The sequence below is a fragment of the Bombyx mori genome, chromosome 23 (genome assembly GCF_030269925.1).
Source record: "Bombyx mori chromosome 23, ASM3026992v2".
Lineage (NCBI taxonomy): Eukaryota > Metazoa > Arthropoda > Insecta > Lepidoptera > Bombycidae > Bombyx > Bombyx mori.
In genome coordinates this window covers 15323238-15347137 of record NC_085129.1, presented here as the reverse complement: position 1 = coordinate 15347137, position 23900 = coordinate 15323238, and the positions used below count along the sequence as shown (strand labels likewise).

Genomic DNA, 23900 nt, shown 5'->3' with positions numbered 1-23900 from the left:
GATCGAACAATCACCAATAGTCATCGAACAAACGATAATTGATCAAAGTTAATTAATCTGAGCGATAAAAATAAAGATATCTAGTAAGAGAAGCCAACTTAAGGGTGATCATTTGTTTAATTAATTATAAATAAATAAAAGACAAACAAACAATTTTTACATTCGAACATTAACGAACAAACGACGAACAAATAATAAAAAATAATAAAATCCTAAATTCACTGAGCCCGAGCGGAGCCGGTGCGGGCCGCTAGCTAGTCTTAAATATTAAGCATAGATAATGCACTTAATATTTATGATAGGAGTTAAACATAGACCTATATAGTAGGGACACGACATATTGTTCTATACGTACAATTGCTTATATAAATAGCACCCATTTTGAAGGCACATACATAAACATATATCTATCTCGTTCTTACTCAGCACTTTAACTCGCAGGAAAACAATATAACAGTATTTCAGTGCGTACATAAAATGAAACATGAATATACGTAAATGTCTCCGTCTCCGTCTAATGAAGCCGAAAATCCGCCATGCTTAGCGCGCCAAATGTCATTGTCACGTCAGTTCGGCCGTCTGTTTTGGGTTGTACATTATTTATTAACTTTGATATCGATTTAATATGATTGCTTATATAAAATTTCTTATTTTATCATGCTTAAAACATACAAAAATAATAATTAAAACATATTTTATAGGATCTCAAGAAAGTCGTCGGAACTATTTAATTAAAATAGTTTTATAACACTATTGTCAACTCGTTAAATATTTAATAATTAAGTGATTTTAGAGAGGAAGTCACAAGTAATGACGTTTGTAATTTTATTAACGAAGAAATGTTCTGTAGGTGTTTTTTTTTATCAGGCGGTCCCTTGATAAGTTTAAAATTTGAATCACTCTCAAGTGAGAGTGATTCAAATGGTGCGGCGTACCTTCCTTGAGGTGCGCTGCGGTAGTGTGTTACGGACTTTAGAGTCAGCAAAACAATTAAAATAGATTGTAATAGTCTAAGAAAAACACGTACTCAAAATACGATAACATTCAGCATGCTAGAAATGGGCAGATGGCACTGTACTACGCCATATCTTTATGTTTTGCGGCAAACGACAACTTTATAAAATCAGTGTAGCAAATTTATAAATCGTCATATCGTTTACTTGGCAAATTTGAAGCACGAACTCGTCTTAGATTTCACATAATATCTAAATCACATCATCTTTGCACATAACAATATACTTACTTCCTATTAAAGTATAAATTCTACAAATACATTCACTCAACAATATTTAAAATAAAATGAGCCAAGAACGTTTATCGATAAAACCTACTAACATTAAAATCTTCTGGGCAGCACTAAAACCGCCATGTTTTGTGGCCAGATGACGTCACAGTGGCACGAATTTTTTGTTGACGTTTCATTTCCATAGGTTTCCTACTTCAGTGGAGTTAAAGTATAAAATTGCCGTTTTATCAAAGGTTATAAGCTATTTTGTAATATTTTGTATGTACTTCGAATTGACATTAGAACCTTCATGGTTTGAGATTTTTGAGTGAAACTTTTTTCAAATGGTACCCATGAGGTTCTTCTTTTATAAAATGTGCAACATTCGATTATCGACTTTCAGTTGTTTTCTCTTTTATTCAGCTTAGACAAGAAAGACAGATACTTCGAAAATTCGAGTGATTCTTGAATACGAGTTCCGACGCAGAACTAACGCTGCAGGAATTAGCGGCATGGTTAAACGTTAGGTACCTTACCAACATTAATGACTCATTTTTTTACTGGTGGAAGGACCTCTTGTGAGTCCGCGCGGGTAGGTACCATCACCCTGCCTATTTCTGCCGTGAAGAAGTATTAATGCGTTTTGGTTTGAAGGTGGGGCAGCCGTTATAGCTATATTTGAGACCTTAGAACTTATATCTCAAGGTGGGTGGCGCATTTACGTTGTAGATGTCTATGGGCTCCAGTAACCACTTAACACCAGGTGGGCTGTGAGCTCGTCCACCCATCTAAGCAATATTTTTTTTGTGTCAAATCAATAAAATAAAAAAATATGAAAACTGGGTATCTCATGATTTGACTGATCTGCAGAAAGAAGCGTTACCTTGTTGACCTCATATAGAAATAGAATCCGTTTTAACTCTACAGGAACTGCAATTAGAAACCATTCGTCGCCCTCCGTATTCGTCAGACCTTGCTCTAACGGACCACCATTGGTTTCGTGATTTGGACAATTTTCTATGTAATATAAAGTTTTCTTCCCAAGAGGCAGTACAAAATGCTTTCACACAGTTTGTAGAATCTAGATTATCAGAATTCTATCGCAAAGGCATAAATGACCTTCTTATAGATAATAATGGTGGATATTTTGATTAAGCAAATATGTTATGGAAAAAAACTAATTTAACTTTTGACGTGACAACGTCTCATAATTCGACGGAGCCGGCTGCACGCACGAAGAAACATGGCTCATGCGGCGTTACCTCGCTCGGAGTCGTTCTATTTAAGGCTTGAAGTGCAAGCGAGAGCGCGCAACGAGCGACAAAGAGGCACAATCGACCTCTGCGTTCGGCAGCGTTCGACATCGTCTCTCTCCTACTTGAGTGAGCGATGCATCCGCGTGGACAGCTGCTATACAATAATACATTTACATGTTTTCATCAAGTATGAAGTTCAGTGAAAAGTGAATGTGGTGTCAATTGTCCATACAAAATATCTATCAAACAAATAAAATTAAAATTATGTGAATGAACTGATCACTAGGTTTTAATAAAATATGCTCTAAATTACTTACATTGAATGATGAAAAAGTGGTATCAATTGAGAGTTAAGGTTAGACTGCTTTTAGGGTCTGTAGCCAGGTAGCAAAAACTTGAAATTGAAAAATTATGATTCTGCCATGTCGCTACTCAAAAAAGCGACGACTGTTCATCGAGGAAGGTGTCCTGATTTCGATACGATTGCACAAGGACATTGTGAGTACATCCATCTCCAGGTCACTCTGAGACTTTTGATCAGCTGTATTTGTGTAGTAATTTGTTTAATGGGGCATTGAGAAATACTGAAAGTGCAGAGTTTGAGAGTGGGTGAAAATGCGATCCTTGAATAAAACACAAATTGAAAAAAATCAGTTAAACTTTATTTGACAAAATTTTGAAAAAAAAAAATTGACACAACCAAAGGCGGTTTCTTAACATGTATAACAAACTACTGTTGTACTACAAACTGACATGGCAACACTGTTACCGTGACAAACAAAATGACAATCATTTTTGCAGCTGACAGTATTCATTTTAGACTATGGTACGTAAAAAAATAATTAACAAATAAAATTAATCTATGAACTACTAGGTGATTTTTTAAAAACTAATACTGAAAAAAAATACACTTTTTTCTACAGACGAAGACATCACACATACTTATTAATAATAGTGTACAATATTTTTTTGTTTTTTTTTTTTTTGATATTTTAAACATCCTGTACAAACAGTCAAATACAATGAATACGAGAGTGCTCAATACTTTACAATAATATTTATGTATATACGTGATAACTACAGTATTTATGTGAAAAGTGGACCTCAAGATTAATTATCGACTTACGAAATTTAATGAATTAGATATTAAATTCCAATAAAATCACAACCGGAAACGAAAATATCATTCTTGCAACACAAGAAAGTTGCCACTCGAAAAAAAAAATGACTTTTCAAACTTTCTGCACAACCAGACTAAGATACATGAGTATAAACGTTGCGCGTTATGATCTCAAAACGAAATCATGAAGCACCAACAAGCCGAGTTTTTGAGATCAAAATTAAAATAATGATAGAGCTTATAGTGTTTCGTATTATAAATGCATCTATGGCAGATTTTTTTAACGAGAGATTCAATTATTGTGACAGCCTGGCTTGAGATCTTTTGCGTACTACTTAGCGGCGTAAACCTACATCTAACTCGACGCCGGCGTCTGTGGCATCGCCAAAGAAGCCTTTTGCCACATTGAGAGAATTAAGTTACCTCCATGTAGCTTCGGTGTAAAAGCTAAAAATCGACTCCCGCAACAGTCGTTACGTCGACACTACAAAATAACGCCTACATAATAATATTTGCTTGATCATCTTAAAAATTTACATTAGTACCTAGAATTAAAAGGAATGCTAAGAGAAACAAAGTACAAATAGTTCGCTCGTGTATAAAAGCCGACGCTTCGTTACAAAAATATCATCATGGACCCTGTCAACCCGACAATTTTGCAGCACCAATGAACACCGGGGGACGACGGACAAAAACCGTTTTCGAAAACATACAACATCTGACGCCCAGCGCCCGAGGGTCGCGCTGCTCACGCCAACTTATCGTCAACGGCTACCGATGTTACGAACAGTGACAATACCGATGGCCGAGGATAATTTTGAGAATTTATATTCAAGAATTTCATATCGTCAGTTAATATAGTCGTAATTGTGATAAATGTTTGAAAATGCTGTTGAAGAGAGATGTCTGGTGAGGGCAATAACAAAAAAACATGTCATACGAAGGGTAACAATTTACCAAGCTTGTACAGGCGACCCTCGGGCACAAAGTATATAAAATTTTAGATCTAATATCAGTCGTTTAATGATCACAGAAGGTGCGCAGTGCGCGGGGGACCGTGTGTGTGTGAAAATTTCGAAATATAACTTTATTGGAATCCTTCATATTGTGCTAAGCAAATTCATCAGTCAAACTCCTTAAACATAATACTGAAAGTGACAGTTAAGGTATGCGTAAAATTACTTGAACGTGTATAGATAGACGTCCAAACAAATACTTAAAATTTAGAGCTTTATAGCAATTCTGCTTTGAGGAATAGCGAAAATGCGTTTCAAATATGTTATTATTAATGTCAATTTACTGTTCATAAACAATCAGAAGCAAAAGAATCATGTTCAAACTGTTCAGTCAACGAACTTTTGACTAAAACGTACCTACACTTAACGACACATAAATAGGTCAAATCAACTTAACAGTCACTTTTAGTAGAATTCCACTCCTCGTTACCGGCAAACGTCAAATCACGCGTGCTTCATACTTTTCGGCCACGAAAACCATAGAGTAAACAAATTAAAAACAACAACAAAAAAAAACGGGGATTTATCTCGTAATTTTGACAACAACATGACATTTGACATTTTGACAGTGGAAGAATAATAATTAATTTAAATTCGTAGATCCGACCGTCCAGTACACCCTTGGTGTTTATTGAATCACATTTCTGTGTTGACATACGAGCGGGGGTAGGGGTGGGGGCAGCCTGGTGCCCGGGGGACCGGCGGGGGTCGCTCATGTCGTGTTAAGAGAGAATCTAAACCTTTCAAAGGTATCGTGATCATCCGATCATCAAACATCAGACAACGCCACGGGATATGTTGATCCTAATCTCACTTCGAAGACGTAATGAGTGACGTTACGGCACGATAACGTCCAACCCACTTTATGGCTTTAAAAATAATCTGCGCTGAGAGAGGACGCAAGTCCATAAAGTCGCTTTCAGACTACGCTATAATATAATAGCATATAGTATATAGCTCATAGCACAACGATATCGCGCACCATATATTGTTATTTATAGACACGTTCACACTGTACTGTACTATATATTATTGGCTAAGTATACGCTGCTATACTATATGGCACTATAGTATAGCGTAGTCTAAAAGCAGCTTTACAGTAGTAACTATTTGGCACTACATTTATCCGATTTAATTGACGACCGTTTACGTTAATTACATGCAATCTCAGACCGAAAACCGTAAACGGGTTAATAAAAGAGATTCTGTCTTTTGAACTGCGAAGAATTGAAGGGTCAGTCGAATTCCGTGGCCGATATTATATTTCACATCAATTAAACCTAAGTACATACTTATTACGTATAAAAATTTACAAACACGACTACAACAAACCGTTACATTTAGACATCAAATTACTATATAATTATATGAGAGAGAGAGAAAGAGAGAGAGAGAGAGATAGAGCCGCGCGAAAAATGATTGTCAAAAACGCATCAAATGCTGCACGGCGCGGACTTGTTGAAGGAGACTCATGTTCATAAATTTAAATGTTAATTGGTTTTTTATCAGTCTGTCCCTAGTGGCCCGACTGAACCTTACTGGACTAGGTTCTGTAATCGAAATATTGTCAAACACTCTAATCGATTCGTAATTTAATAACAATTTAGAAAAATCCTAATTGTCAAAATTGACGAACTCAACGCCCGCGCGAATATTAAAAAAATAATAATTACAAAAACCTAATCACTAAAGGTACATAATTAATTGACTTATGTTAAATTTAAAAACATGACTTCATTTTTACGCGCGGCTCGTCCGCGTGCACCGCTAGTATCGATATCGACTCCAATCGTCTCGAAAACCCAATTTCCAAAGTTGGACGCATTCAGCGGCGTAGCGAGGAGGGGTCAAGGGGGGACAACGGGGGGCGCTACTCACAAAGGGAGTGCCAAATGGTACACAAAACAAAAGATGTTGGATAATTTTAATTTTGCTTTTTGGAAAATATTACGCTAAAAAAGTATTGTGCCTAGGAGCGAGTTAAGACCGCCACGCCACTGGACGCGCCCTAGTTTAAAATAGGGACCGCCGGGTTTCTAACGCGAAGATCACTACGTTCAAGGCCAGATAGTCTTAAATCGACCCTTATTTCCAAGATGACAAACCTTCACTGACATTTCATTCACTTTGACGTACAAATTTTATTAGCCGCATTATGTGAAGCCGGCTGTCTCCTGGGACGATGACGACCTACTTCGGATTTTTCATTTTAAATCCCTTATATTATAATAACTGTAAACAGTTTCAATCTCTTTTTGTTGTTTTTTTTATAATACTATTACGTATTTATGGAATCTTAAAAATTAAATTTAAACCTTAGGAAATTATTAAATTCTTTTTTGCATAATATGTTTTTTTTTTGTTTTGTTTTTGATAACATTTTTCTTTTTTTTTTCTTTTAAATTCAAAACTTCAAGTTATGACACAAGTGACTCCGCAATTGACAATTTACCAAAAATAAAAGCAAGCGTTACCCGCGCCGACACAAAACACATTCGCGTTCAAAAACTAGAAAAGAAATCAGCAAAACTGAATGGTTTGACCCATCGGTTGACTATCGCCATCAGGTCGGGACCCCGTGATGCGTTTTCTCAAAACTAATATATTATTCTTGGTAATTATCTTACAGTCTGCGTTTGAACATACTTTACGGTTTTGCTGTACGGTCTTGTGTTAATGACACTGATAGACAGGCGCGGGCCCCGGGGCAGCAGCTCACCAGTGTCGTGCGACAGTGCTGTCCCGGGTCCACGGCTCACGTGCATCACTTCTCAAGCTACGCAATACGCGCCGACACTTTGAATTTCAAACTAAATGAATATTACTCATTTTTTATGTTGCGTATTCTAAATGTTATTCTCGACACGGACAAATAAAGATATTACAGAGATTGAACTCGATTTTAATTTAAAAATTAGAATGTTTAAATACAGTATCAGTGAGTGTGTGGCCCTGGACATCACCAGGCACGCGGGGCCCGCGACTCGCTGAGGCAACTGACTAAAAGTACTTCCAAACTAGTAATTTCATATGATGTCAACCGTTCAATGTTTTATAAGGATGGCGACGTGCCTATAATTATAATGTTTATATTTATGAAATATTCAACTACTGAGCGATTTTAAACGGGTGTTTGTTCGTAAATAACAATAGCGTGATTACCAGTGTGCTTAGTGCGAGATTTTTAACGTTCTCGATAGCGTAAAAGTTAAGTCAAATTTGTATGAAATTGAAACAGCGCCCCTAGTGGCAAACGTAGACATACTTTCCAGCTCCATACAAATATGAGTTAACTTTAACGCTAAAAACGAGGACGTTAAAAAACTCCCACTAAGCACATTGGACAGTGTTGTAACTTCTTTAAAAAAAACTAACAGCACTTTATTCTTCACCAGACAGTGGCTGTTGATGTGGAGCAGCCAGTAGGGGGGGCCTACTTGTGTTCCATGTGGGGGGGCGGCGGCGGGTGCGGGTAGGGCGGCTGGTAGTACGGCATCCCGGAGTACTCCACCGTTTCCTCGTAGCCCATGTATCCGACTCCCATCATTCCCATCATGGCTAGAATTTTAAAATAAACTTGTTATGAAACCTGTCTAGTACAATACGCAACGAACGCAACATGAGTAAGGGCACGTCGCTTCCGAAAGCGGTTTCTTACAGCCGTGCATTTCTTTCGAGGGTGCGGCGAGAATAATCGATGGTACTCGCGAGTGCTTTTGTTTGGTTGAGTTCAGAGCAGACGTACGCTGGGTGCTCCGCTATTAACGTCGGTACTACAATAATATCGTTATAATCGCTCTTTAATTAAATATAAAATTATAATTGGCAGTATGGTTTCACACTACCGGATCGGAATCGCGATTCACTGAGAAGATCTGGCAAGAAGCTCAGTGGGCTCGTCTTCTTGTTCAGTATGTTTTACAATTAACTTTGATTTACCGGGATCATGTTCGACGGGGTAGTAGTGCAGCGGGTAGAGAGCCGGGGCGGGGTACGGGAGGGGCAGCGCGGAGTATGGGAGTGGCGAGCCGCACTCCTCGCTGTAGGTCGGACCGCGGACTTCGGCTTGAGAATTGCGCCTGAAACAAACGGAAACGATTGCTTTAAAAATGTATAGGTAAAATTTGCGTCGGGAACAATATGTATCTAAAAAATTAATTTACAGAAATATTGGATAGCATTATAGACACCCCAGTGTACTTGGCATGACCTTAGAATTATGGACACTCCAATGTACGCACTTGGCATGAGCTTAAAATTTTGGACACCCTGATGTACTTGGCATGACCTTAGAATTATGGACACCCCAATTTACTTGGAATGACTTTCAGTTGTAATACGAGATTATTGGTCAAATTTATATTATGATAGTATTGTTTTTATCAAAGAACAGGTTTGTATACTCTCACAATCAGTCTCGAGAACTTATTAAATTTACCTTACTTATTACTTGAATGATGAGATTCAATTGTATAATGAGCAATGAACGAGACTCCAACTACTATGTACTACTACGACTCCACAAAACCTCGAATAACATTGTCAAATTATTCGTAGCGTAGCCTAATATAGGTGTATGATTATTTTTTCTATGTGGTTAAATATATCTAGAGATACAGTATAATGTTAAAAAAATACATAGTTTGTTTTAAAAAGGTAAACAATGACATACAAAATTAGCGAAAGATTTTCTTTTATCTTTAAAAAATAATGACATAAGATTGTATAATTTAAGGCTAGATGGGTTAACTTTTATTCTTCGTTGTTATAGTTTGATTTCAGTTTACTTTACAAATAACAATCCAAAATTTATCCTGTTTCTATATTTTTCAACATAGTAGTTTCAACATGGTCCAACATCAATTTATTATAATTAATTAATCATGCTCAATAAATTTCTCGGTAAACAACGATTAATTTAAATTTACTAATACTTGTGACATCATTAGTAAAAATTTTAGGAATATGTTTTACAGATTCGACTCCTGTAGAAGCACTGGTTAGTTGTGCCTCATTGCCTCACCAATATATACAAATGAACTCACCGATTGTTGGGTCCCTTGCCCATATTGTTGTTGTGGCCCTTGTTCTGATGGTTCGAGTTCTGATTACCATCGTGATTGTTACCGCCGCGCTTGAATCTGTTGTATTAAATAACACTTTTCATATACGAACACACCCATTCACAGCCCGGGCGCTCGACGTGGGTACCGGGGGTCAACTGACTATTGCATGTTTCACACAGTATGCGTTTTGTTAGTTTCATGTTATTACATAATAGTAATCTAATACCTATTTTTAGTATTCAGAAAATACTCTCTGTTATTAATAATAAATATTCTTAGAAGCACCAAAATCTAATCAAGAAGAGTCAGTGGTCTACCAGAACTTGATCAAACATATGTGTGTGAATTGTACAGACAGAATCACAGGATACATCACAGTGACTTACTAGCTTGCTACTGTAGGACGCCCCATCCATAAGTTTGATGGATTATAGAGTAAACGTTTTGTAGAATTATATGAAAATCATTAGAAAAGCCATAGTCTGTCGTCAAATTTACGTTATTATTTTAGCTAAACTTGATTTATTAAAGTCGTTTTGTATCGGATTCTGCAGGTACATATGGTAAATCTGCTTATTTTTTTACATTCAACACAATTTACAAGAAGTTTCCTCAAATAGGTTACATTATCATGCACGTGAGAGATGAATTTAGATGATACCTGTTGGAATGTTGTTATTAAAATAGTTAATATTCTCCGAGGTTTTGCGAGTCAGTAATCCAATCAAAATGATGATAATTTTTAACTACTATTATCATATGTCTCACCTCGGGCCAAGCAGTGGTCTCTGTCCGTTCCCCTTGCCCTGGTTGTTCATGGGGGGCTTGTCGTTGCCCTGGCCGCCCTTGTGCTTGTGGTTCTGGTCAGCGTTGTGGTTCATTCCCCGGTCGTGCATCGACATTTGCTGCATGTCCTGTATTCAAATATAGAATATTATATTTGCGCATGTGACCCTCGGCAGTAATGTAACACGGCGGGTTTTGTCAGTAAGAGCGCCGCACAGTGTACTTACGTGGGCGAGGTCCCGCGGCGAGTAGTGTCGCGGCGGGGGCGGGGGCGGCGGCCCGTAGGCGGCCCACATGCACTCCACGCCCAGGTTGTAGTAGTAACGCAACGTCGGGATGTCTAGTGGAATGAAAAATATTTTATTTTTTCCAAAGTACTCATGTTCCGAAAAACTTAATTTCTTATCTATACTAATATATAAATCTGCAGTGGTTTTTACGGATGTTCCATTATAACTACTCAACCATGCATACGATTGACTTGAAACTTGTATCTATGTAGAAAATACATGTACTTAATGGATAGGCTAATATTTATATGAGTGTTGGACTCCCTAATAATAATGACAATAAATAATAAAGTTAATTTTAATCCCCAGCGAAGCGGGCGATTACAGCTAGTTTCTCATAATTTTAACCCTATTCTCTACCTACATTTGTTTTAATAAACATCTCATAAGTTTACCAACCTAATAGGTTACATCAAGTTGTTTTTATAGTAAGTAGTTGACAAGTTTCTTAAGCATATGAGCAAGAAATTAAATGAATTATTATAAAACAACACAATTGTTGTTGTACTACGTCTGCGGGAAATGGAATAGATGTTAGTCTCGTTTTGCGGTTGTGTTGTAGATGTAAGACTAACCGTTCATAGGCAAATCAGATCCATTGGGCTGCACGCTCTTGTAGACGTGCGGATTGAGGGGCGGCGGCGGAGGCGCCAGGGGGGCGAGAGGTCCGGGGGGCGCAAGGGGCGCGGCGGCGGCGGGGGGCGCTGGGGACCACATGACGGGCTTCACGCCGCACATGTAGGGCGCGCACATGCCGTACCCGCCCGTGCCCATGCCGCCTGCACACACACAACCCTATAGCACTCACTGCTCATGTCGCCCCTTCAAACAATATTGTTGTTATGACACCTTTACTGTACGTCAACTGACGCTCGAGCCGTTCCAGCTTCAAAAGTGAGGTGGACATTAAACAATACAATTGAAATATAAATGAATATAATCTACACATATAAATAAAATTGGAGTGTCAGTTTGTAATATTGAAATAACGGCTTTTTACTTCATGCATATGAATATATATACGGTACATACAACAAAATAACATTTTTTACAATTTTTGTCTGTCTGTCTGTTTGTTCCGGCTAATCTCTGGAACGGCTGGATCGATTTTGATGAGACTTTCACTAATAGGTAGCTGATGATATAAGGAGTAACTTAGGCTACTTTTTTTAGACTAGCTTCACCCCGCGGCGTCAACCGCAGTTATTGTCGTACCCCGCGCAACATGGCGGGCTTCGCCTATCAATAATAAAACTTAATGTTTCCGAAGCGAAGCGAGGGCGGGTCGCTAGTGAAATATAAATGAAAACCACAAATCTGTATATTATTTATTTTTACAAAAAGTAGTTCCAACCTTAAATTAACATAAAACAAACAAATCACTAACCCGCATAAGTAGCAAGAGCAGTAGTATTGGTAGCAGGTGTGGACACCCTGATGGCCGGAGAGCTGACGTTGTGAGTTCCCATGTCCCCGCTGCCGCCTGCCTGCTGCTGTGGTTGCTGCGGTGGCTGTTGTTGCTATAATAATAAAATATCAATTTTAAGTTAGGATTAATGGACAACAAATGTAAAAATGCGTTTTTCAGGAAAATTATTTAGACTTGTTATAACTATGGTTCATTTTTAAAACAAAAATCTTACTGGACAAAATTACTTTTTTATAAATAATTACGAACCTTTACAAATAAATAAAATTGGAGTGTCTGTTTGCAATAATAAAATAATCATATTTACTAAATGCATAAATATTTATACACAGTACAAATACCAAAATAACATATTTTTAAAATTTGGTGTTTGTTTGTTGTCTATTTGTTCCGGCTAATCTCTGTAACGGCTGGACCGATTTTAACTGGATTTTCCCTGATAGGTAGCTGAAGTAATATAAGAAGTAACTTAGGCTACTTTTTTTAGACTAGCTTCGCCCCGCGGCGTCACCGGCGGTACGACAATACCCGCGGATTACATCGCGGGACTAAGCTCGTTATAAAATAAATAAATAATCACAATTAGTCCGCGACAGACCTGGTTGTGGTGATTGTCAGGTGGAGCACCGTTCGGAGCAGGGTGCGGGAGCTCGTGAGGCGGAGCGCCCGCTCCCGGCCTGCAGTCCACCATTAGCGGATATGCTTGTACTTCGACCTGTAAAAAATAAAATAAAACACTAATCATTCATCAATGCATCAACAACGCAATCAGCTCAAACCAAACTACTGAAAAACTTTTCTACAGTTACTTGTGTTAGAATATAATTAACTAATAATTGTTAATTGATTTCAGGAGTGGTGCTAGGGAAGCGTTCCGGAAAACGAACACGCGGTAGTGCACGCAATGTATCACAATTAAGTCAGATGACACGCGGGGTCAACGCCCTCGTAAGACGCGCGGTACCTGAGATACCTTCTGATTGCGGATTCAAGAAATATTCTTTTTGCTTAGCAAATTGACATTGTTTTCTATTCAAGTTGTGGTAAAACGATTCCCTAACGCAGTGTGCCCTGCTTACAGGTAATTACTGTTTAAATGTTACTTTAAACTATTTATACTTCCTTATCACTACATGTATTAACATAATAATATATAGTAAAATGATATAAAATTACTTTTTAGACCCAAGACCAACAGAACGTAGAGGCTACAGCGTTTTTTTTCAATAGCTAAGTGTAGGCATTCTTTAACAGTTTCTACTATTAAGAGTGAACATCAAACCGTATATTAGGTCCTTACATATGACCTAGTATTTCTTACATTAAAACCAATATAATTATCGATAGCCCAAACTAGTCCGGTACTAGAATGAAAACTCACGCCAGTTACAAATTACCAAATTAAACAACCTACCTCAGTCATGATTACAGACTCTTGATAATTCACTGAAATATCACTCATGGCTCTCAAGCACCGACAACCAAATTAAACCAATAAACTATGATTGAAAACGTTAAAAGTTCAATCTCGTCCAAGGGACACAGACATACTGGAAGCACCGCATGAAACTATTGGACTCATATACTCCCATCAGTTAATTGTGCTCTTTTAGATAACGATGTTCCCTAATTAGACTATTTATAAAACGAAAAATCCTTAAATACCGCCATTAGTTGAACTAATAAATATATTTACTAAAGAAACATTAGGGCACATTACATGTTTATTTTGAATAAATTCTTTCGAGTAGTTTTTTTTTGGAATCCGATATTGAGTTTATTAACAAATCTCTTTTGAAATTCTCTGCTGGTAGAACGTCTTATGAGTCCGCATGGGGAGGTACTGTCCTTCCTATTTCTGCCGTGAAGCAGTAATGCGTTTCGGTTTGAAAGGTGGGGCAGCCGTTGTAACTATACTTGAGACACTTGAGACCTTAGAACTTACTTCTCAAGGTGGGTGGCGCATTTACGTTGTAGATGTCTATGGGCTCCAGTAACCACTTAATACCAGGTGGGCTGTGAGCTCGTCCACCCATCTAAGCAATAAATTTAAAAAAGATTTGTTTGCGCAAGCCTACATCATCGCTCTTCTATAACAGTGGTCGCGGCACTTTAAAATGAGTTTTAGGAATGTATTGAAACGCGTTTTAGAAGCAGAACGCGACAAGACGAGACGAGAGATGAAATCGACGTGACATTTTATCAAATGAACGGCACTATAATATATCCTTATTTAAGACCTAACAACATAATAATATACATCTATACACGTTTTCACATAGTTTTCACGCAAACAAAATATTTTTATAACTTGTAATGTGCTTCAATGTACCATTACTACTTACATTATTGCTAGATTAAAATTAAATACTAATACTGATTTGACTAAAAATTAATTTCAGAGTTTCTTGGGACATTAACTATAACATATTAAGTTGTATTCCAAAATAAGTTGACATAAAATAGAGAAATAATGTCGCTGGATGTTTTAAGCAAAACTTTATAAAATTCCTAGTCATTCACGCTCAGCAGACGTGTACATACTAGTTTTGATTGATTTCTTTAAATAAAAGGCAACTTTAAATATGGAAATGAATGGTTTCCTTTTTGCATGTTTTTTTTTTATAAATCTCCAGTAAAGTTGAAAAAACTGCTCAAAACGAATCATGTTTCATTAAATTATTACAAAAATTTGATAAACAAAGAGCTTAAAGAATAATTAAAACTCTGCTATTAATTATTATCAACCAACACTAAAACTATAGTAAAAATACCTCTATTTATATATAGCTACGATATGGTTGTATGAAAAAGTAATGTTTACAAGCATTAACACATCAGAACATTATTCTGTAAACTTGTGTATAGAATATAATATGAATTATTCGTAATTAGCGTATGAAGTGAAGCGATAAAATACTACCTTGAATTAGCTTAAACTTGTGTTACAAATGAACGTGGGAACTCTTTGGTTCCGATCACTAGTGAGGACCAAAAAGGGAGGTAGGGTAATAATCAGTTTTTAGGAAGATAATAATATAACGCTTTTCGCATTGCACGCAATGAACACAATTTAGAATTAGCTAGCGCAGGGTCAACGACCTGAGGTGACCGAAAAAACAACCTTCGCGTTAGATAATGTGTTTGCGAAATTTCAAACCTCTTGAACGTTTTTATTTATAAATATTTAATTATAACCAATAATGTTTTCCGTTCATGTTGCTTTTGATCAATTGATATTGATTTTGATGATGCCTCATTGGGGTTGCCTGATGGTTAGGTTAGCCTTGATAACTGCACCACTGGATTTGTTCAGAATCAGTATCTTTAAAATATTTGGTATTCAAAGTGTGTGCATGTTCTTGTTATATCTCATTTCCACAATAACCAACCAACTTCTAGATTAGAGCTTATACAATTTGTTCTTTTTTATTATTGCCAATGTGCTAATGTAAGGGCTCAAGTACCTCCTCTGACAAACAATTGGATCTGAACCAGCCAGATTCTATTGAATACTTAGATTCAAATTATATTAGTCATCTGCTACATGAATTCAAATTGAAAAAAAAAATCACAAACAACCATGATTGTGAAGATTGTGAAGATATCTTTCTAAGCAAACTCAATAAAATTAAGAGTTAATGTAAGAGAGCCTTCTAAAGAGAATTGCGGAAAACATCAATCAATGTTCTATTTGCAGCACTGTGAGGTAAAGGCAGACAGCAGGTCTGTGATTCTATTTGGTAAAGTATTATCTATTTATATAATATCAGTTCTTTTTTTTATATAAGTTAATGAAGAAAAATTTCACTCCTATACTAGGCAATAACACAAACTACAACACAGCTAGCTGTAACACATTAGGTTGAGAAGTATATTTTGTTCTTTCATAACTTTGCAATATTAAGAGTGAAATGCTTATAAACTTTTACCTTAAAATCTCTAAAACTAACAGGTATAGGTTGAAAACTGTAATAATCCATATATGGAGTATGGCTTGTTTTCAGATATTCAGTAATGTCCGTTTCCTCTGTCACAGTCCAGGTTTTGGGAGATTTGGAACCTTTATCAGGGCTTTTGACATCATCTTTAGACTTCCTTGGCTTACCGATGCCATTTTTTCGTTTCATGTTGCCTGAATTGTCATTGGACTATATTAACCATTTATAATTTAAAACACTTTTCCACATTGCATTTAAGTTATTTAATTTTTTGTTTTTAATATTGTAAAATTCAACAGCAACGCAAACGTAATTAAGTCTACTTTTATAGTTAAATCTAATTAAATTCATTAATTAGTTTTTATTACATTCATCTTGACCAGTCTGTAATTACAAGGATTTGGAAGTGAGGTTGTGGTAAGCAGACAGTAAAACGTGATATATTTAACTGTAAAAGTAGTTTTAATTCCTATATTTATTATTGGCAAATCTGGTGTTTTGAGATTCTATCAAAATAAAACTTTTCCTACAGCTAATCTCAAACAATGCTTATTATTATTTAACAAAAGATGTAGAAGTTCCATTAAATATAATATAATCTGCTCATAATGCATCCATATTATATAAAAATACTGTTGGGTTATAAAATACTTCAATTCAGACCTATTTGCTGCAACATTTGGCTTATGTTCATCAATTGAGAGTTGGCCCGGCAATATCTGTATGGAGGAGCCCATGGTCTAACTTGCTCTAAAGGCAGGGGCTCTAGTTGCTCATAATTTACTAGTCTCTTTTCCCCCAATTCTTCAATGAAGACAAGGCACGGGCCACCATCAGGTCTCATTTCTTGGATGTGACAGTGGAAGGGAACAGGCTGTTCGGATTCCAATTTACATAAGCACTTAACTCCAACTTGTAGAGTTGTTCCATCAGAATATCTAGGACCATAACGTAACTCTGGAATCCATGTTATAAAATTTGAGGTAGAGCAAAATAAGGTTGTGTTTATTTATTTATTTATTTTATATTAAATATTATTATTCATTTAAATTTGAGATTAGCTTTCTTTTGTGGCAATGTTTAATTATTTACTATGCATTATTCTCAAACTGTTTTCAAAAATATGAATTGTAAATTATTATCCAAAAGATTTTCAAGATATTGAAAATTCTAATTGCGATTTGGTTTAAAAAAAAAATTGATTGATTAGTATATATACAATATTATATGAAATATTAAGGTACCTCTTCTCATCTCGCTCCAAACATCAAACTCAATATTCCTATAGATATCAGGATCTAATGCCTTGGCAACTTTGTAAGGAAAGGGTGTTATTCCATTATCAAAGAGATCTTTAGCACTATTTATGTTCAAACAGTTTAGGCAAACATTCTCCAACTGTATGAGACTTCGATTAAAAACAAATATGCTTAGTGAATCCTTCAATAAACCTGCTTGTTCTGCATCCTTTGTATGATGCTTGCATTTTAATGAGAGAGTGTTGTTGTTATTATCTTTCTCATCGACATCGGCTTCAATATAAATTTTAGCCCTGTCTTTTTGCTTACGTCTGCGTTCTACATTCTCCGACATGAAATACTCAATGTGGTTCATCGGGGTTTTGTCGTGGAGCATTTTGTCGACTGCATAAGCTAGATCTTGCAGCTGGTATACACCACTATATAGAATTTCATATACTAATGCTGGAAGTTCATCAAGTCGTTTCAATTTAATGTGTTATTAATGTACATTTTAAATATATTTGTTTCTTTTGTTTAAGTTTATTGAAGCAAAAGTATTATAATTAAATTCTAAACAAGATAGCTATGGAAATAAAACTTACATTGACAAAATGAAGAATTGTTAATGAAATCTTTGGTATAAATCACATCAAAATGTTTCATTTCAGTTGAGTAATACAAATAAATTGTTTTATTGTAGCCATTAGTTATTTTTATTTGTGGACCTTTATTAGCCTCAAATATAACAAAGTCGCGTCTGGAATTTGCAATAAAAATTGTTGTAGTGGGTAGTTTAAAATATATAGCCAAAGAAACCACAAAACAGTTCTTACCTATACAAGTGGCTCATGGCCGAGATCTCAATGAGACCTCCAGACTCCGACGGGTTCGACATCTCTTTCAAATAAGTCTCAAATGGGCAATTCAACGACTATAACAAATATTAATAAAGTTTCTTTGGGGAATATGAAAGTATGATACAAAACAACTGAAGAGCGTCCTACCCCTTCGATGAGGTGTCTATTAGCAGCCATGAAACGCACGCATTCCAATCGAACCTTGTGAAAGTATCGCTGGCTGTTATACACGCTCTCAGACACCGCTCTGAAAAGGCAACTCGAGTCCCTAGCGGTGTGTTTACGAAAGAAGCCCATCTCGTCAAGCCATCTGTCTGGATCAGACGCTCGTTTTTGTATTTTCCATGAACCGCGACAACGAATTGGAGACGACATCACGCACGGTTAATCTGCTGGTAAACAAAAACAAATGACGCGGCCCTACGGTCAATAACATGACCGAAGAAGTTTTTGACTGGTTTCTTGACGGAAAACACCACAAAGTTATTTAACTAACCGTAAACATAATTTTCATAAATCCATATCATAGCTACAAAAGGCTTGGCGGATGCAAATGGTTGTTTGGCTGCATCAGCAAAACAACACGTGCGAAACGTTATTTTATGGTATTAGTGTATCAAAAATCGTCAAAACACTTACCGGAACAATTTATCCCACTGCCACCATCAGTATTCAACTGTTTTGGAAATTGAAAGTTTTCTTTTTTTGTAAAACTAATAAATTGCACGTGCCAAAAGCAAACCGTCAAGCCGGCGGGCGGGAAGCAAAATTAAAATTATGAAAGAGACAGCTATGCAAATTTTTGCAAAGCTAAGTTCAAGTTTCAAGTTTCTTTTTAATTGGGGCTTTGGCACCGGGCCTATTAGCCAACCAATTTGATGTTCATGCTAATGGAATGTGAATGTAGGTATAAAACTAGTGATAGGCAACGAGTCGTAGTGTTTGTATATTATTTGCACCGAACTCATGTAAGTATCTAAAAAAATCCAAAAAAGCATAAACGGGAAGGCACACTGTACTACAAAAGCTTTTCAAACTTATTCTAGTGTCGTTATTGTCGTGAGATTATCATTTTATTGGTTTGATGGCGTCCAGGAACGTCTTCCACTGCTCTGTTGCCCCGAGGCCTCCACACCTCTAAATCTGGCCCTGGCCCTGTCTGTAGTTACAGGAATTATAACATATAATAATAATCCAGCACATACTTCAAGAAAATTGCATGTCGTAGGTGCATGACAATTTTTTGTGAATCTTAAATAAGAAAACAATTAGTCAATTTTTGTGCGATGCGCTTAACGGCCTATCTTTCTCATTTCATTTGTAAAGATAGTTAATGTATACTTCCATAGTGTTACATTACCTTTGGGGAATATAGTTATTTATGTACAGAAGTTACAACGGTACATTTTAGGGGCCCGTGGTGCTTCGAGTGTCTCTGAATAAAATAAGAAATCTGTGCCTTTTTTGTTTAGTTTTTATATTCTGAACTTTCTGCGTGTTAACTTATGCTATGGAGGATAGAAGTAAGTGCCATCTCAATGTATTAAAAAACTGAAATGAAGCAAATTAAAGTGGCGCCATAGTAGCAAGTGGAAATATTTCAAAAACAGCGCCATAAACTACCACAGTTCACTCTACATTTTTTTTAAAACTCCTACACATAATATCATTTCCACATCCTATACTAGCGCTATTTCGGTGAGTCTTCCAACAATAATTTATTGTTTACAGGTGAACAAATTTTCAACTTGTCCCCTATACAAGGTGGTACTCCTTACCTCTACCCTCCTTATCTTATGTCTCTCAGAGTGTCGTCAGACAAATAATCAAGGAATAAGCGCAAATTCTTCTTCTTCGTCGCTTCCTCATTACTGAGGGTCGAGACCACCTTGGTCAAATTTTTGCACCAGCTTAAGCGGAAATACAAAGCGACAAAGAAGAAAGGAATAAGCGCAAATACAAAACGGCAAATAATTCTATACAAATTAAGGATTTGACCAATTATCTAATTGGGAGCAAGATGGTCCTGAAGGCCTATTGTAAGAGTGTAAGGAATACAATGTTATATCACTGGAAATTCCAAAGAGTGTAGCGAAACTAATCGTGTCGATTAAGTTAGGTCCTACACTGATCGGCGGTGGTCACCTCTATTAATTTTGTCCCGAGTCGAGGGTTCGGACCGGGCAGTCGCTTCGGTATGGCTTCGTTCGGCAGTCCGCTGTACGAGGCGGCTGACTCCTTGGGGCGGGTGTTCGTGGATTTGGCTGACTCGTTTCATTATTTTTACAGCACTTTAATGTTATTTTGTATTAATTGCTAACTTCACGGTACGTTCGTGTACAATAATTTAAAAATCATAGCTAATTTACTTTCTCTTTTTTCTTGTTGCGTAGATGTTATAAGTTGACGGCCCGCCTGACGATAAATGTTTACCGTAGCCGCATAGACATCAACAATGTGAATGCAGCCACCCACTTTCGGCACATGAAGTCTATATCGAATAATAGCAATTCCAAGCCTTCAAACAGGACCATTACTGTTTCATGTTTATTACTGGTGGTAGGACCTCTTGTGAGTCCGCGCAGGTAGGTACCACCGCCCTGCCTATTTCTGCCGTGAAGCAGTAATGCGTTTCGGTTTGAAGGGTGGGGCAGCCGTTGTAACTATACTGAGATCTTAGAACTTATATCTCAAGATGGGTGGTGCATTTACGTTGGATATGTCTATGGGCTCCAGTAACCACCTAACACCAGGTGGGCTGTGAGCTCGTCCACCCCTCTAAGCAATAAGGCGAGTGGTGGTACTCGCAGTACGGGCTTGAAGACGCCCGACCACCAATATTGTATTGTATTGAAATATTGTATTATATATTCAGTATCATAAAGCGTCAGCTGTAATTTCTAAATGAAAATGAGTTTCAAAATAAAAGTCTTTTTTTATATATATTTCATTTATATAAAAGCAGTCTGTAAATCATACAAAAACCTGTTAAAAATGTTATAATTGGCATTCTCAGCATAATAGTATAATTAATATAATACGTACTTATAAAAATGGAAAACTGTTATTTTGTGGAGGTCTTAAAAAGTATTTATATTTAGTATAGTCTTACATACCAATACGTTTTATTGTATCTTAGTCAGATATTCGTCGGTTGAGCATTTGCTTTAACCACACAGTTGATGACTAATTAAACAAGACTTTGTTACGAAAATGACTCATCTCATGGAAAAGGTGTTAAGATGGCAAAAAGACTTGACAGCTATCTTTATCCAGCATCTGTAGATTATTATTGTCATATTTGACCGCCATATTTGTATTATGACAAAATATTTGTGCTTCTTTATCTACTGTTTTTTTCGCGTTTCTGTTTTTATTTATTTTGCAGTCATTTTCGTATTGAACGTATGATTTCCAGTTCTAAGAAATGATGATGTAAATTACTAATGAAAATTATAAAAAGCATATTTAGTAGTGTAATGAATATTTCGGTAACCACATCTTATTTTGAGTTAAATATCAGTCGCTCGCTTAGATTCAGATTACACACCCGGTACCACGGACTTATTGTTCAATAGAACGGACGTGATCTTTAATAATACTCAAGTTTAGTCGAGTTTTAGTTCTAGCACATTCCACGGTGCTTCGTGCTTCATTTTGTCTGGTTGCTTCGATCACGTCTGTTCTTCCTCACTTCATAATAGGAGTACAGGTTAAGTAAAGACTTATATTTGAAGATCAGTACTTTAGAAAAAAATCAATTCTTTTTTCCTTCACATAAATTATATTAATCAAAATTAAAAAGTAAAATATTTTCGTAAAATACTTATAAAATACACGTTTAAAAAGTGACATAGAAAATTTGGTTACTATACACTAATTATCTGTATTAGATCGGTTTATGGCGTCCACTCGCTGTTTATTGGCGTAAGGCGCGACTTGTCGTTAGGATTTGAATAAAATCCGGGGTTGCTGTACGTCGCCATTGCCCAGGCAGTGTTGCCATTGTACAAAAACAAAAATAAAACTTGTAATGGACGACGCAAATCGATCTGACTTACATCAATATTAAAATACGGCGATACTAGCGAGATACATTTGCGAGTAACTGTTATAAAGTAGTGGTTCAAGCTGATTTCTCTTGCTCAATGACGTCCTTTGTGGGGAGCGGGTTCTTCTCGCACGTTTCCGTGTGCTTCAGCTTAGTGGGATCGAAGTTCTCGATGCCGTTCAGGAATTTGTTCTTTTCCTTCTCCGCTTCGATAGCTGCGACGAAAGCAATTATTAACGATTTTGTTTTACGAAATACCCAAGTTGTTACCTCTGCCCTGTGCGTTACGCACGGTTCAGATTCATCGTCCATGATCGCGATTAACCAAAACATTTCAAACTGGACCAACTCAACCTAGTTGAGTAAAGTAATTAGGAGAGTAGTACCAGCCCGTGCATGTTAAGAATCAAGAAGATCAGTAATTTGGATGTATCTGGATATAAGCAGATATAACTAGATCCAGACATATAGGATTGGATGCAAACGTTTTTTATCGGGTGTGTACTTAATTGGATCTGACTTTTTTTCAATCCTCTATCCTCCTTGAGACATGAGGTCAAGTCTCAATTGTGTTGTACAACCGTCGTGTCAACCTCCAAAGCGGAACGCGATATTACTTCGTGACAGAAAGTCGGTTGTAATCTAGTTTGAATAATTCAAATGAATTAACAGATTGAAAAAACTTTTTTCAATGTCTTTTCTTAACAAAATGTTACAACGTTCCTATTTTGAAGGAAACAGTCTGAACGACACAGATTCTGTGAATATTATCTCGATTTCATTATTATCATCTTAAGGCAACGGTTAAGCTAAAACATGCCATTTTACAAAAAGCTATAAAAGACTATAAAAGTGCAAAAACTAAAACGCTCAAAAGCGGTAGCATAAAAGAAGGAACCTTCGATCGGGGGCAGTGGATTCTTTTCTTCCGTCGTCGTGTGCTTCATCTGAGTCTTGTCGAAGTGTTCAACTCCGTCCAAGAGGTTCTGGTGGGCTTTCTCCGCTGCGACAACTGGTGCAAAGCAGAATCGTGCAAACGGCATATAAAGCAGGCATTATATTGTAACAATCGAATCCGGGGATGGCGACGAGGCGAGTAAAGATACTGAATAAGTTTTTATAAACTACAACTGAATATTCTAAGAGCTTCATAAAGCATAGCGCCTTCATTTAACTATTATATATTATAATGTCTCATTATAAATCACTAATAGTATAAATAAATCACTACATAGTATAAAACAAAGTCGCTTTCTCTGTCCCTGTATCCCTATGTAGGCATGCTTAAATCTTTAAAACTACGCAACGGATTTTGATGCGGTTTTTTTAAAGAGTGATTGAAGAGGAAGGTTTTTATGTATAATATCATCCATTAAATAGTGGAGAAATACTGTTATCAATAATAAATTACAGTTCCCTAAGCGAAGCGAGGGCGGGTCGCTAGTGTTGAAATATTCTTAAAAACTGATCGTGCTGTTTCGAATAAACAACAGACACACAAGAGTTAAACAAATCAGTCGCTCTTTTGTTTGAAATTATTCCCTCTATTACTTTACGAATCAATTGAACAATGAATCAGAATATTCAATGTTTTCACTAAAAAATAACCTACAAAAAATATT

At 36.6% G+C, this 23900-nt stretch overlaps 2 protein-coding genes across 8 annotated transcripts in view; both read right to left on the bottom strand.

Moving 5' to 3' along the window:
* Window positions 1-3121: 3121 nt before the first annotated feature.
* On the bottom strand, window positions 3122-19071 carry otu (ovarian tumor protein). 5 transcript variants are annotated; one of them, XM_038019112.2, is made up of 15 exons: window positions 18867-19065; window positions 18375-18619; window positions 18204-18301; window positions 17973-18127; window positions 17374-17832; window positions 16793-17086; window positions 16121-16323; window positions 12787-12903; window positions 12147-12279; window positions 11335-11538; window positions 10697-10809; window positions 10452-10597; window positions 9663-9758; window positions 8557-8696; window positions 3122-8175 (listed from the first exon to the last, which is right to left on the bottom strand). In XM_038019112.2, the coding sequence occupies exons 2-15, from the start codon at window positions 18600-18602 to the stop codon at window positions 8051-8053; spliced, it is 2511 nt and encodes an 836-aa protein (XP_037875040.1). In that variant the 5' UTR covers window positions 18603-18619; window positions 18867-19065; the 3' UTR covers window positions 3122-8050.
* A 2223-nt stretch (window positions 19072-21294) lies between these two features.
* The window catches only part of LOC733028 (thymosin), a 31029-nt gene continuing 28423 nt past the window's right edge, over window positions 21295-23900 (bottom strand). Inside the window, exons 4-5 of one of the 3 annotated variants that reach the window (XM_012694272.4) lie at window positions 23177-23290; window positions 21295-22493 (exon numbers count right to left, since the gene is read on the bottom strand). In XM_012694272.4, the coding sequence (XP_012549726.1) occupies window positions 22354-22493; window positions 23177-23290 (254 nt within the window). In that variant the 3' untranslated portion in view covers window positions 21295-22353. 3 annotated transcript variants of the gene reach the window in all.

Excerpts from the sequence above, each read along its gene's own strand:
- otu (XM_038019112.2), bottom strand. The coding sequence starts at position 18,602 with ATGTCGTCTCCAATTCGTTGTCGCGGTTCATGGAAAATACAAAAACGA. Across the intron at positions 17,833-17,972 it reads CAATTCTTCATTTTGTCAAT|CATTAGTATATGAAATTCTA; the intron begins GTAAGTTTTATT and ends ATGAACTTCCAG. Across the intron at positions 10,810-11,334 it reads ATCTGATTTGCCTATGAACG|ACATCCCGACGTTGCGTTAC; the intron begins GTTAGTCTTACA and ends TCATTCCACTAG.